General features: G+C 39.1%; 1 protein-coding gene across 1 annotated transcript; it reads left to right on the plus strand.

Annotated features, from left to right (window-relative positions):
- Positions 1-3186: 3186 nt before the first annotated feature.
- On the plus strand, positions 3187-12885 carry HRG (histidine rich glycoprotein). Its single transcript, XM_031055461.1, has 7 exons — positions 3187-3384; positions 6036-6143; positions 7099-7186; positions 7695-7861; positions 9501-9617; positions 10659-10745; positions 11383-12885. The coding sequence occupies exons 1-7, from the start codon at positions 3187-3189 to the stop codon at positions 12478-12480; spliced, it is 1863 nt and encodes a 620-aa protein (XP_030911321.1). The 3' UTR covers positions 12481-12885.
- Positions 12886-14123: the final 1238 nt, after the last annotated feature.

Genomic DNA, 14123 nt, shown 5'->3' on the forward strand with positions numbered 1-14123 from the left:
TCAGTTTTTTCATCAAGACCAGTAAGGCCTGAAGCTCTGGGTAATTTCAGACTGAAAAAAAAGAGAATCCAGCCCAGAATTCACTTCTAAGCAGCTAGAGCCACACATGTCTGTGTTAGCTGGGCTCTGGCTTGGGAGCAGGAGCAGGAGTGGCTGCAGAGCAGCACAGTATGAGATGGGAAAGGCTTTGCTGCCTGCACAGGTGACAGAGCTGTGCCATGTGGTGACATGGTGACACCAGCCTGGGTGTGAAGCACTTCTGCAGAAGGCAGAGAACAGTCTGCTCATAGCAGCTGTGTTCCCAAGAAGCCAGGGATATCTGGAAATAATTACAGCTGTACTTTAGGAAAGGAGGAATTGGTTATATCATATCATCTCCTTTATGTGTCAGCTCTCCTTTTCCGATCCCTCTAGTTTAAAGTTATATTTACTGCACATTTCATACACTGTTTTTCAAAAGGGGAAGATAAGCCTCTTTGATGTGTTCTCCCAGTGCTCTGGAGAGGTTTAGGATGGATGTTTAAAGTCTGAATGTGGATCACCTCTTACTGTTGCAAGTCAAGCCTTGGTAAAAGTCATAAACGAGGTTTTGATACACTGTGCAAGAGAAATGCCATGTTTGGATAAATATTTCTATTCATTCCAGCAATCTGTTTACAGAGATGGCTTCATTAAAGCAACACACAAAACTTAAAAGTAATAAATATAAAAACAAAATAAGTTTTTAAAAAGATGTCAAACTGAAGGAGAAGTGATAAAAATACATTATTCTGACTTAAGTACAACCAATATTTAATTAACTGCTCTTACTGTGCCTGGAGTTCTTGTCAATGCTTTAATAAAAGGGTCGAATCTTTCTTTTCCAAAGAAATCAAGGACAAAACTCTCTAGAGTGGAAACAGAGTCTTACTTTACTTCTGCAGTCAATTTTGCAGGAATTGCACATTTTCCACTGTTTATTCATAGTGTTTCAATTTCATACATAAAATATACATAAGCTATGGTAAAAAAAATTATTAGTATCACAATGAACAAGAAGAGAATAGAAGAGGGAAAAAAGAACAATCTGCCAACAACAGACAGTTGACAAAATTATGTTATAAATCACCTAATCCAATGCTTTTCTTCAGTATCTCTGCCCATTTGAAAAAAATAACAACTATTGTAATAAATGAATTGGGGTGCAATTTGGAACACAGCAGTAACAGGAACTTTCTTGTTAAATGATGTGATATATTTCAAATGTCTTTGATAATTTACACAACATTTATTTCACTGCTTTTTTACCATCTTCTGGAAGAGATTCTGAGTAATTATAATGAAATATTGTAAAATCAAGCCAAAATAAATGACCTATTTCACAACAGTTTTACATCCAGCCCAGTATCCATCTCTCCCAGTGGCAAAAGACAGTTGTGGTTAGAAGAAGCTTATGACCTGCCCCTCTCTGCAAAGCATTCCCCTTGTACTTTTCCAGCACCCAGAATCATTCTAGCAGGGACTTTAAAGGGGTTTCTTCTGCTGAGTCCTTCTAGTATCCAGGTCAGGACCTGCTGCCCATGGACTTTTCTAAGCAATTTCTGTCCCCAGTGACAGTATCTGCATCCAGATCCTTCTGTGGCAACAAGTTCCACAAGTGGGGGGACTATTTTTAACCATTTTAAGCTTACTCATGATGGTTTTTGGTGCCCCTGGTTCTAGTATTGTAAGATGTTCCATTTAGCTTATCTACTACCAGGGAACTGTTAAGTGTGCCCTGAACTAACTATGAATGAAATATACTGCTTCAGCTCAGTTCATTTTAGAACATGATTTCTTAGACAACAGACATGCTAAGAAGTGGAATTTTTAAAAATAAAGATTAATTAAATGAGGTAATTGTTAAGGATAATTATTCATTGTATTTATGAAGGTTTCTCAAAAAAATAAGTAAAAAATCCCTTCATGATCAAACACGTAAATCCAAGTCATAGAATCACAGAATGCTTTGATTTGGAAGGGACCTTAAAGATCATCTAGCTTCCAGCCCCCAAGTCAATTATACAGCCAGCACTTTTTCTGTGAGAAGCTAATCCAATCTTCACATCAACCTAGATTTGGAAAATTCCTCATCTGAGTCTGACCTTGTCATTTTGGACTCACTTTGCATTTTTGTATTTTCTTATTTGGTGTTTAAATTTTGTATTCCATCTTCAGCCACTCCCTGACAAGCAATTACTGCCTTTTAAGAATGTCTTAAACTATCCTGAATAAAAGATTTTGAATACAATGAGAGAACATCTCATCCTTTCTGCTTAGGAGAGGATATTGGCATATCCTTGAAAGGTATAAATCTTACGAGGTACTGCATTATTTTATTAAATACAAAAAGAAAAATTACTAGCAATTCACTAAGGAAGTCTATGAAGGCTACCACAGCCAAACGCACACAAAACTGCTCAGGTTGAGAATGCAAAGGCAGCTTTATGTAACTTCTTGCCATACCTAGATTACACAGTATTAGCCAGTCAGTCCCTTTCTGAGTACCAGTCTGAAATGATGTAAAGCTGATAGAAATCTGCTCTAAATTTTCTTTTGCTGGAGGAGTAGCAGGTACTCACATAGCAGCTACAGACCACCAGCCTGTAGTGCACCTTGAGCTATATCCCTTTTCCACATCTGAGTGAATTCCTTATTTCTCCTTCACTAGTTGCCTGGTGGTTAAGGATCTGTAAAAACAGGGATATGAATATAGCCATAATTTGACCACAAATATTTCAGCGTATTTTCAGTTCAACTGTTTTAATAGTAAACAGAAGACCAAGATTGTGTAATACCTGCACACATAAACTGGACCTTCTTACTGCCAGGCTCAGCCTAACACAGTTAGAAGTAAGTCCTTTCCATGATAAAACACCATTGCACAACATCTGCATAAAGATTCATAAACAGGTCCTTTGATGGGTAGTCCAGGGAGGTTATAAAGCCTACTTTCTTCAAAATCTGATCAATCACTATATAATCATTTACTTGCTGTTTGCAAATGTTAATCCAGGGTCAAGGTAATGGCTGTCTGACATGACACTTAAACTTATATAAAACCGTGCCCTTTTAGCATTCATTTATAACTTTGGAGGGCTGCTCTGATTTAAAAGCAGGCTGGCTTTATCAGGGCATGGGCACAAGTGACCAGACACTGCAAACAAAATGCTGCTTTTAGCTTCAGCTTTTTTTCTAACACTACTGCAGTGCTCTAATGCCCAAAATGAAATAAGCATTACGCCTGCAGACTGTAACACCGTTGAAACAGATGCAGGAGTGGCCCTGGATTTGGTCAACAGACATCGCAGAGATGGTTACGTTTTTGGTTTGTTCCGTGTTGCTGATGCACATGAACTACATTTAGTAAGTATGAACTTAAAGGCTGATTTACACAAGACTGTGATTTTAAATAATGAGCCAGGTAATTAAGAGATTATGTTTATTGCTTTTACTAGAACAATGTTGATGTAATCCAATGAATCAGCTGTGATTTACACCACCTCAGTATTCATTTGTGTATGATTTACTGCACGTAAACTTGATTTCAAACAATGCTGAATGGCCTCTCTTCTCTTGGCCAGCAGGATGTTTGCATAAGAGATGCTCTGAACAGCTCTATACAACTCTGGAAATTAATCTGTTCTGTCTGCTGTCTGGTTTCAGATGTTATACTCAAAATTTATATTCAGAAGGTTTCTTTATTCCATGAATGTCTAATATTAATTAGACCAATGCATCCTGCAAGATTGATATTTTGTTATTATCTTAATTTCAGACATACCTGAATAAACTAGTGGAAAGGGAAAAAGGCAGAGGAAGTCAAAGGAGTTGCTACTCTGCAAAACAGGGGAGGGACTGGATAGAGAATCCCTATCAGTCATTTTCTATTTCCTTTATTTCCATTTTTTTTTTCCTAGAGAAGATACATAAGCACTTCTCAATGACTGCTGAAATGCCAAAACAAATCAATAGCAGAAAAAGCAATAGAATAAAAATGTCTTTGACTAGTACATAAAAGAGACCAAGGGCAAGCAGATTTACTAATCCACCTGGTAGCTTTCAGCTGCTTGATTATGAAACTGGTATCCAGGCACACATGCACCATTACAGAAATCTCAGTATGGCAACAGAAAAAACAGGCTAGTGTTTGATGGAGCTGCTTAGTAGTGCCTGTAAGGACAAGTACAGATTCAGAAAGGGACTCAAAGGCCAGGTTGTCACAGGTCTTCAGGTACACCTGCAAAAAAACTGATGGATTTTTTTGCTTTTCAAAGACAAGAATGCAGCAAGTTATACCATTGGGTTGTACACAGTAATTAAAGAGCTTCAGCTAGGAAGAATCTCTTCTGCATTAAGAGATTTAAACCCTAAGTCTCCTGTCCTTGAAGAATTCTGCTGCCATGCAGCTAGGTGTGTGCCACCCCTCTTCAGCTGTCACACAGTGTCTACAAGAACAGAAAAGACACTTCTATCTGTCTGACTGCTAGAGAATCCTCCCTGTAAGGTCTCTGTATGTTCTCAGACCCAAAGCCACCAGATATGATCTCCTGCACACTAATCATGTACATTATTGTGCAAGAATTCTTTTTTTTTGGTTCCACTGCCAAGATAACATTAAGAATATGTATATATACTAAAAAAAAAAAAAGACCAAAACGTTATTTTTGTTCCTCCGTGCAATAGTGTGCAACAGGCTTATCATATCAGCCCCCTCAGAAACCTAAGCAGAGCAATTCCAGCCAAATCTCTACTGGGTTTACAAAGGAGTTCTAGAAGCATAAGATACTCAGGTATCCACAACAAAACAGTTCTGGACTTGTGCAGAACTGTAGTGGGCAAAATGCTCTTAAAACAACTAAGAAGATACTCTATTTCCACCAAAGAGCTATTGAGCAGAAGAACAGAGGAATTTTCTACTTGTATTTGGATGCAGACACTTAACCCCTATTTTAAAACTAGACACAATGCTAAGATTTGCAAATATTGCAAAACCAGTGTTTAACATGACATTGGTGGACTCTTACTAGTGAAAATATTACATTAGACTGCAGCACTTCTTCAACAAGGTCTCATCTACAAAGAAACACTGAAAAAGGAACCCGAATGGATGGAACTTCATAAAGTCCAAGGACATTTATCCACAGTGAAGCGCTTTGCATGTTTTTATCTAAATGACAAAATAAAATACATGTGTGTTTATTCTGAATGTCCATACAAGAGCTGAATAAAGTTTAAATAATCCATTCCAAAACTGTTTCTGTGGGCCACAGAAAATTCTTAGCACCACATGCCATTACACTGTCATCCAAATCCAAGTTTTATTTCTCCTAATCGTATTTGCTCAGGAGACAGAACATACTAGAACAGTTTCAGAGTTAAAGATTCTTACGGGGATTATTAAAGTTTTGTTGCATCACTCCCTGAATAAAGTGAGCAGGAAGCAAAGTTCTTAAAGAGTATCTGGTCTCTAAGGTAATTTGTAATGACCGTAGATACAGAATTGGCTGCCTAGACAACTGATGTCCTAATAGAACAGTACATTCTGTGGGAAAATCAGACATAGAGATTGGCAACCTTTTACCACTGGCATTTTCCCTTCTTGATGAATGTCACATTAACAACAGACACTTCTCACAGGTTATCAACAAAAGGATAAGAGGCAACAAGTGTAAATTGCAGGAAGGAAAATTCCGACTACATATAAGACTAAATCATGGAGAAAGTTGTGAAGTACTAGAATGGCCCAGAAATGTTGTGGAATGTCTGTCTTAGTGGTACACAGAATGCAGTCGAAACTTTGAAGTTTCAGCTTTGCCTTGGGCAAGTGGCTGGGCAAGATGACCTCCAAATGTCCCTTCCAGCCTAAACACTTTCTATACTTGACAGCTCTGAAAAACCTTAATAAAGAACCAGAGAAGCTTCATTAAAGATTAAATATAGTGACCTCAAAAAAAAAGTTTATTTCAGATCAAACTTCTTGTGTATAAACTGTTTTACTTGCACTTCTCTTCCAGGGAAATTCAACGGTCCTCTACCTAACTTTGGATGTGCTGGAAACTGAATGCTCTGTCTTATCCAGAAGACACTGGGAGTCCTGTGACTACAGTGACACCTATCCAATGGCAAGCAATGGCATCTGCACCAACTCATACCCCAATAATGCACTAACTTGATCTTCCTCTGAACTGCCCAGAAGTGTGTGTCTCAGTGAACACTGGGCTTTAATATGGCTCTTTCTAAACCAAACTCTATCTAATTCTAGAATGTTAAACATATGCTAAAGGCTTGGGAAAGGATTGAGTCTTCAAATAAGTATAACTTTATTTAACTTGCTGTCTCAAAGGAACTACACTCCACATTCCACTGCTTGTGGCAGAACTTATGTTTTAAGGGTAATTTGCTGACAACTAAAGGGCACTAGAAATTATTTTTTAAGCATGTTCCTGGTATATGAGCCAGAAATACCAGTGGTATATTTTGTCATTTTTCTGTCATAACATTTGTGGTATGACAATGGGAAAGATTGGTAGTGTCATTACATGAACAATATACAGCAATACTTGTCCTTTCTTTAGCACTCCAGTGATGAGAACTCCCAGTCCAAAACTTTACTTAAATAGGAGTTGTGATACTATGAGAAAGTAGAAAGAAGAAGGGCCAGGAGCAAAGAAGAGAAAGCATTTATTCTTTTTTTTTTTAATGGAGAAAAGGAATTGATGAAAAGGTCCATCTGCTTTTGACCAAGATTTGTGTAACCTGGCATTCTAAGTTTCCCTGTCATCTTGTCTTATCCTACTCTAAATAAGTATCAGAATGACTAAGAAAGCTGTTTCAGTTTTCCATTGTCTACTCAATCATGCAAACTGAGAATTAAAATAAAAGCTCTTGTACAGAGAGATCCCATTTTATCTAATGACAAATTTTGAGTGGTACCTGATCAAACATGCCATTAATGACCACATCTGTTATTCTTAGAGGTACTGCACATTAAAAGGAGGTATAATTTCTATGATCGCCTACATCCAATTAAATCCAGGGAAAATAACACCATAATCATGTATTCTTTCTTCCTCTCAGGACTTTGGGCAATGTAAGATTATCACATATACAAACCATCTGCTGAAGAAACCTCAACTATATGGATTTAATTGTACATTAAGTCCAGGTAAAATAACCACTGCTGTAAGCCAATGCATACCTCAAACCAGCCCTTGTACCAAAGTCTGTACACCACCAGTATATGGAAACCATAACAGATCCATTCATCTGCATGTAATTCATATTTTAGATAATTCAAATGGAATGTTAAGAATGAGTAATAGAATTAAGGTTACCCTACTCCTCTAAACCAGACTTTATTGATGTCAGCTGATATCACCATTCCAGTCCACCAAAACATGATAATGAACATCAGAACGAATGTAAACTTGGGAAGACTGCACATTTGGGGTGGTAAGAATCTAAGGTGATTTATAAGAATACTCATTTTCATGGGTTTGGGTTTTTTTCACATTACAGAACAAACCCTTATTTGTGGAGCAAGGGACAGGTATTTCACTTCCAAGGAAAAGCTGCATTTAAATTTCTTATTATGAGTTCACATTAAAGGCATGGGCACACTCCCAAGAGTATTAATATCCACTGTAATATTAGTCAATTATTTGTTTTCACAGTTCCACCTGACTTAGTAGAGTGCAAAGATTGTCCTGTGAAACTTGAAGCCTTAGAAGTCACTGAGCAACATAAAGATATTGCTGCAAAGGCCCTGAGGAAATTCAACAGTGAAGGTAACCACACAAACAACTTCTCTGTGGATAAAGTTGAAAGAATTTTAAAGATGGTAAGTGGCATTTTCTCCTAGAATTACTTGGAAAATGACACAATTTTGTGAGCAATTCCAAGACCATGGGACCAGAACTGAAACCCTTCTAGGATCAGATCTAAGTTGAAGGTCCTACTTTAGCAAAGACTTGTTATCAACTTTAATTTAGGTGTGTGAAAGCAAAAGGACTTCTCATTTGCTAAAGAACTATGCTATGATGGCATTCAGAATTTAAGGCCTCCTTTGTGTACATATTTTAATTTTGACATATGTGACATACATGGGTTTACATACTATTGAGCAGACTTCAAGATGGACATTCAAGTATTATCACAGTCACACTTTTTCAGTTGCAGACAGATCATTTTTTACTCTTAGAATATTTATCACATGTTACAACGAACAGTGGAACATGCTCAGCATCATTTTGACTCTTGCTGCAGAACAAAGCAGCACTCTGAGGAAGGGAGGTGAATTTCTGCTGTAACTCTTGAAGAACTTCTGGGTCTGGTAAATATCCCCATATCTAAGTGAAGTCAACATGAAGACTTATCCTTTGGGTGATTTGATGTATATTAATAACAAAATTTCTTTTTGGTAGATACTGGAGCCTTTCACTTAAACAGCATGGGATCACTCTGCCAACACATGTGTCAGCCCAGGACACCCCTGTAATGAGGTCCCAAGGCTCCCACCATAATACTTGTTGATCTTGGAAACTGCCTAAATGATAGCATGCCAAACCCACCTCCCTGCAGCTTTTAATATTGCTCAGAAACCTGACAGTGTCCCACACTGGAGCCCTGTGCACGTTGTATCCCTACTGCCATTTAGAAAGGGATTGTTTTCACATTGCCTGGGTTCATGTGTTTCTCCCCAAACACTTGGTTTTCATGCTTCACCATCTTCAGCTACAGCAACAACTTTACATTGTACCACTGGATTTTAACACTCAGAAACTATGAATTACAATAAAAAAACCATAAAGTATGTGCATGCACTTTCAACCAATTTAGTTAAGCTAGTGAAACTCGTATGTGCACACATGCTAAGGACACCTTCAACACAGACTTGATATAAAAGTACTGCTATAGCTGGAAATTAAAATGAAACACCTCTTTATGGATTTTAATAGGATCACAAAGGCTTTCTCCCATGTTCATATGGAGTAAGGCCTTCTCCATAACAAATGGCCTTGACAACAGAGAAAGCAACATTCTCACAGTAACTGGCAGAATTTCACCTCAAATTAACATCAGCACTCTAATACTATGCACTCCCAACACTGGAAATGGGTGGTTGCCATCCAACAGATCTCTCTACTTTCACAGAAGCAGCAGTTCAGTTTAGGGAGAAGACTCTAAGGACACTACTTCCTAAAAACACAGGCTGTAAAAGTAACAGATTTTATAACACACGCATACTTAACAAAGAATTAAAGCAAGCGTTCCTGGAAGCTGTTAGGGTGTGACATATAAATTATCTAACCTGTTTTCCTTGCTGAATATGTGTATGTGCATGAATATCTGAACAGGACAGGTAAAGAAAGCATGAGGTAGATGGGATTTTGACAATAAGATGATGTATGGTTGCTCTGAAAATTACAAGAGTTTAAATACATCTAGTCACCACTTCTTCTTTGACCTCTTGGTTTCAGACTGCCTCGCGTGAAGGTCACATTTTAGGATTCTCTATAAAAGAGACCAACTGTTCAAAATCTATGCAGGAAACAGATCAGGCACTGGAATGTGATTTTCTGCATGACTGGCATGCTGTAAGTAAAGTCTTAGAACAAGAACTGATATTAAGGGTGGTACCTGGAAGATTCTACCAATATATTTTCAAGTGTTTATTATAAGCATGCACCCAAACTCAAAACTAAAAATCCAGCATGTCCAAGCCCAGATCCTAATTTTACAGCTGCTCTATTATCTTTTATAAGGAAACAGTCTGAACTCTCAAATCTTAATGTAATTGGAATCTGGCATGTTAGAGGCCTAGAGCTTTTCAGGTTGTATCTAGCTTTTGGATTCAAATTGTGGCCAATCCCTAGCAAATCATTCATGCTCTCTCCATAAAAACTTTTACACCAATATGAGTCATAGATCCCGAAAAAAATATATGTCTTATGTAATCCCAATGAGCTCAGGGTCCCTTTTTTTGCTGCAGAAGAATGGAGAGTGGAATAATTCAAGATCATCTGCAGAAAACTATCAAAGTGTTCTCTTCACCCCATTTTTCCATTACTATTATAGTCTACACCAAAGAAACAGCTAGGCAAGATCTCATAATTTCAGAATAAATTATTTCCCAGAAACTAAATTGAAATAATGAAATAAAACATGGAAAAATAAAATATGTAAAACTTCTGGTTTATATGATTTACATCCATCACATTCTCTGGTTTTTTATACTCCAATCTGAACAGATGTTTGACAAGCAAAGGCAGGAAAAAAAAAGGAAGAAAAATCAGGCATCCAAGAGTACTCATTCTGGAGGCATTAGTGGCTGCCCAGTTTCTTAGACATCAAAAGGGAAGTGAGATGCAGAGTAGTAGTCCCCTAGGTGCACATGGTGAAGTGCATCTAGAGTGCATCACAGTCAAGAACCCTCAAAACCAGCACTTATTTTAATCATTATTAATCCCTAGCGAGCGTTGGCTGGAAGGCTCAGGATCTGGCTAAGTTATGCGAAGATACTTAGGTGTCAAAGGAATAGCCTAACTTGTAAAATGTTGAACATTCAGTAGTTTGTATTAATTCCATCACAAGAACCCAGATGTGCATTGTGGGATTTTTCCTTGTCTTTTGCTTAGCACACCGGATTCTGCAAGGCAAGAGTTATCAGTGATGCAGATGAAGCTGATGGAACAGATATAAGCTGTGAAATCTACCATCCTTGGGTATGTACTCAGTTATGGACACATCTCTGGCTGTATCCTCATGCAGGTTGCAGCAATCTTGCTTAGTGCAGACTGGCAGAGGATTGTAACATTTATGCAAATTTTCTACTGCCTGGGTGTGACACAACATGTCAGGACAGACTGACCTGCAAGTCCTAGGTCAGTCAAAGGATTAATCAGAATTGAGCTGTCCCTACCAGTCCTTCCAAGTGTGTCTTCTCTCAGTTTAATCACTTGACTAAGTATCTGTGAGTAGAGATAGGCAAAAAAGTTCAAAGGAATTTTAGAAAGCAAGGGGAGGGGAGATGATCTTTATCATATCTGGTATTCCAGTTTATATCACAACAGCTACTCCAGTGTGGATTTGTTTTGTTTTGATCTATCACAAATACTTCTCGGCTGGTTATATAATTTCAACATGGTGTAGTGTTTCCAGCAGATTTTCAGTAACTTGGCATTTTATTATCTATTCCTTCTCCTCCATCATGAAAAAAATACAGATTTTTTTCCTTAAAGATCATCAGAGCTACGAATGCAAACCTGATAACTCCCACCTCTCTCTTTCTCATCAATTTCTTCTGCCCTATCAACACCTGATTAATGTAATAACACACCTCCCTGGTGTTTTCATAAACAGCACTATGGCTGTGGGCGAAGAGGAAAACATTCAGCCCTGGGACATCCACACAGACATCCCCACTGTCATCATCATTTTGGTCACAGACATCGCCATAAGCATCACCATAGACATGAATGTCCCCCCTCTTCTCAGTCCAGATCTGAAGACCCTGAGCATAATGCCAAATCCAGCAAGGAAGATCAAGACAGCAACAAAGAAATTTCTTCTCCCCCTCCTCCCCATGATGAACCAGATCATCACCATCCTACTCCACCTCCTCATGGACCAGATCATGACCACCCTCCTCACCACCATGGACCACCCTGTCCCCCTCCTCATGGACCAGACCATGACCATCCTCCTCACCACCACGGACCACCCTGTCCCCCTCCTCATGGACCAGACCATGACCATCCTCCTCACCACCACGGACCACCCTGTCCCCCTCCTCATGGACCAGACCATGACCATCCTCCTCACCACCACGGACCACCCTGTCCCCCTCCTCATGGACCACACCATGATCATCCTCCTCACCACCATGGACCAGACCACCACCACCCTCCTCACCACCATGGACCACCCTGTCCCCCTCCTCATGGACCAGATCATCACCACCCTCCTCACCACCATGGACCACCCTGTCCCCCTCCTCATGGACCAGGTCACCACCACCCTCCTCACCACCATGGACCACCCTGTCCCCCTCCTCATGGACCAGGTCACCACCACCCTCCTCACCACCATGGACCACCCTGTCCCCCTCCTCATGGACACCCTCCTCATCACTGTCATCACTATTACAGACATCATCACAACAAGACAAGCATATCAGGAAAGTATTTTCCATGCCATGTAACAGGAGCTGTCTATCGCATCCCAGTTCTAAATCAGCAGGATTCTCTCACACCTCCCACTGCAAACTTTCCTGAACTATCCCAATGCAACCTTCACTTTTCCAGCACTGGCTCAAAACTAGAAGAGATGGCAGAATTTCCAGGCTTTCCAGATCACTCTACACAATCAAAATCATGCCCTGGAAAACCCAAACTTGACCTTCCAAAAATTTTGCCTTTATTTCCTCATAGCTTTGTAACAGAAAATTCTCCTATATGACCTCAGAGAAAGATGTTCCTGGCTCAAAAATTTCTGGGGCAACCACAGTCCTACAGTCAATGAAAACAGCAGATGGAGAAGTGGGAAAAGCAGTCTGTTTCTAGGAAGGAGAATCACTGAAAATATCCATTAAGTATTTCAACCTGTGTCTCCATCATGGCTACCTCAAGCTCCACTGTAACTGAAAGGCTAAAAATTCTGAGTCCCTCAGATAATGTGAATGGGTCAAAATCTCCTCAGAAAACAATGTTCCTTCAGTTCTAACAAAAAGGAAAATTCTCTAATAGTGCAAATTACCATCTATAATTTTTCTTTTTTTCATCATTCATAATTATAATGTACTTCTCCAAGGAATCTGACCTAGAGGAAATTTGACTGCTTTCCATAAAAAAGTAATCCATCACACTACATTCATGCTTTATACAGATTTATAGAAAATAAAGATGGAAGCATTTTTTCCTTGACACAGTTGCCTGTTTTGTTTGGTTGTTTTGTTTTTTTTTGCTTTGTTTTTGGTGGGGTTTTTTTGTTTGTTTGTTTGTTTGTTTGTTTTACTACACATAATTAGCTATTGGATATTGAACTAGAAATTATATTAAACTATGAAGCTATTTAGGTACTAAACATCCACAAAGCAAACTCGAGCATAAATTGACTAATGGTGTTTGGGTTAGCCCTGTTATCTAGAAGGGGTCTGAGAACAGTTAATGACTTGCTGTCTCACTGCAGGGTGGCCTGCACAGGTGCTTCCATCGCTACAGCTGCTGGTGGTGATACACAGAAATATTGCAGTCAAGGACAGCCCTTCTCAAATAGTTCATAATTGCTCTCAGGGGAAGAGAAAAGCAGATGCATGTAATAACTCTTTCATGTAAATGTTTTCTTTATTGCTGAACCTTCCTCACTGGAAACTGAGTTGGGAGGAGCAGGAAGAAAGAACAGTGGTGCTTCTTTATACTCCAGCCCCCATCAAGGTCAAGTCCCTTCAGACTGCCTGGGGACCAGCAAGCTGGTTCAGAACAGCCATGTCATCAGCAAAAACATGGGATTAATCTCAAAAAAGCTAGTAACTTGATCATCCAAATAGCTTTCTAATGGCATAAAGTGAAACACAGTGCAAAGGCCACATTGAAGAAAAAGAAACAAAATGAGGACCCATTGTGACTGAGTGAAGATTGACTAATTTTTAAAAGTCTGTTATCACGTATGAACAAACTTATTTCTGGTTTAGTTTATCCACAGTCTCTAAAGTGCATTTTCTTTAATCAAAACTTGTAGCAAGTGTGGTGAGTTTGCCCTGGCTGGGTGCCAGGCACCCACTAAAGCTGCTCTGTCACTGCTTTCATCAGCGAGACAGGGGAGAGAAAATATAACAGAAAGCTCATGGGTCAAGGTAAGGATCGAGAGATCACTCACCAAATATCATCACAGGCAAAACTGACTGGACTTTGGGAAATTGGCTTATTACTAATCAAACCAAAGTAAGAGAATCAGAAATAAAGTCAAATCTTTAAAACACCTTCTTCCCAAGCTTAAATTTACTTTTGATTTTCTCTATCTTCTCCCTCAGCTGGTGCAGGAGGATGGGAATGGGAGTTGCAGTCAGCTTCTACCCCTCCTTTTTCCTCAGGATAAGGACTCCC

The sequence above is a fragment of the Geospiza fortis genome, unplaced genomic scaffold (genome assembly GCF_000277835.1).
Source record: "Geospiza fortis unplaced genomic scaffold, GeoFor_1.0 scaffold172, whole genome shotgun sequence".
Lineage (NCBI taxonomy): Eukaryota > Metazoa > Chordata > Aves > Passeriformes > Thraupidae > Geospiza > Geospiza fortis.

Bases quoted from the DNA above. Each gene is read 5' to 3' on its own strand.
- HRG (XM_031055461.1), top strand. From the start codon at position 3,187: ATGCTGCTTTTAGCTTCAGCTTTTTTTCTAACACTACTGCAGTGCTCT. The intron at 9,618-10,658 runs GTAAGTAAAGTC...TCTTTTGCTTAG, and splicing joins TTCTGCATGACTGGCATGCT to CACACCGGATTCTGCAAGGC. The intron at 10,746-11,382 runs GTATGTACTCAG...TTTCATAAACAG, and splicing joins GTGAAATCTACCATCCTTGG to CACTATGGCTGTGGGCGAAG.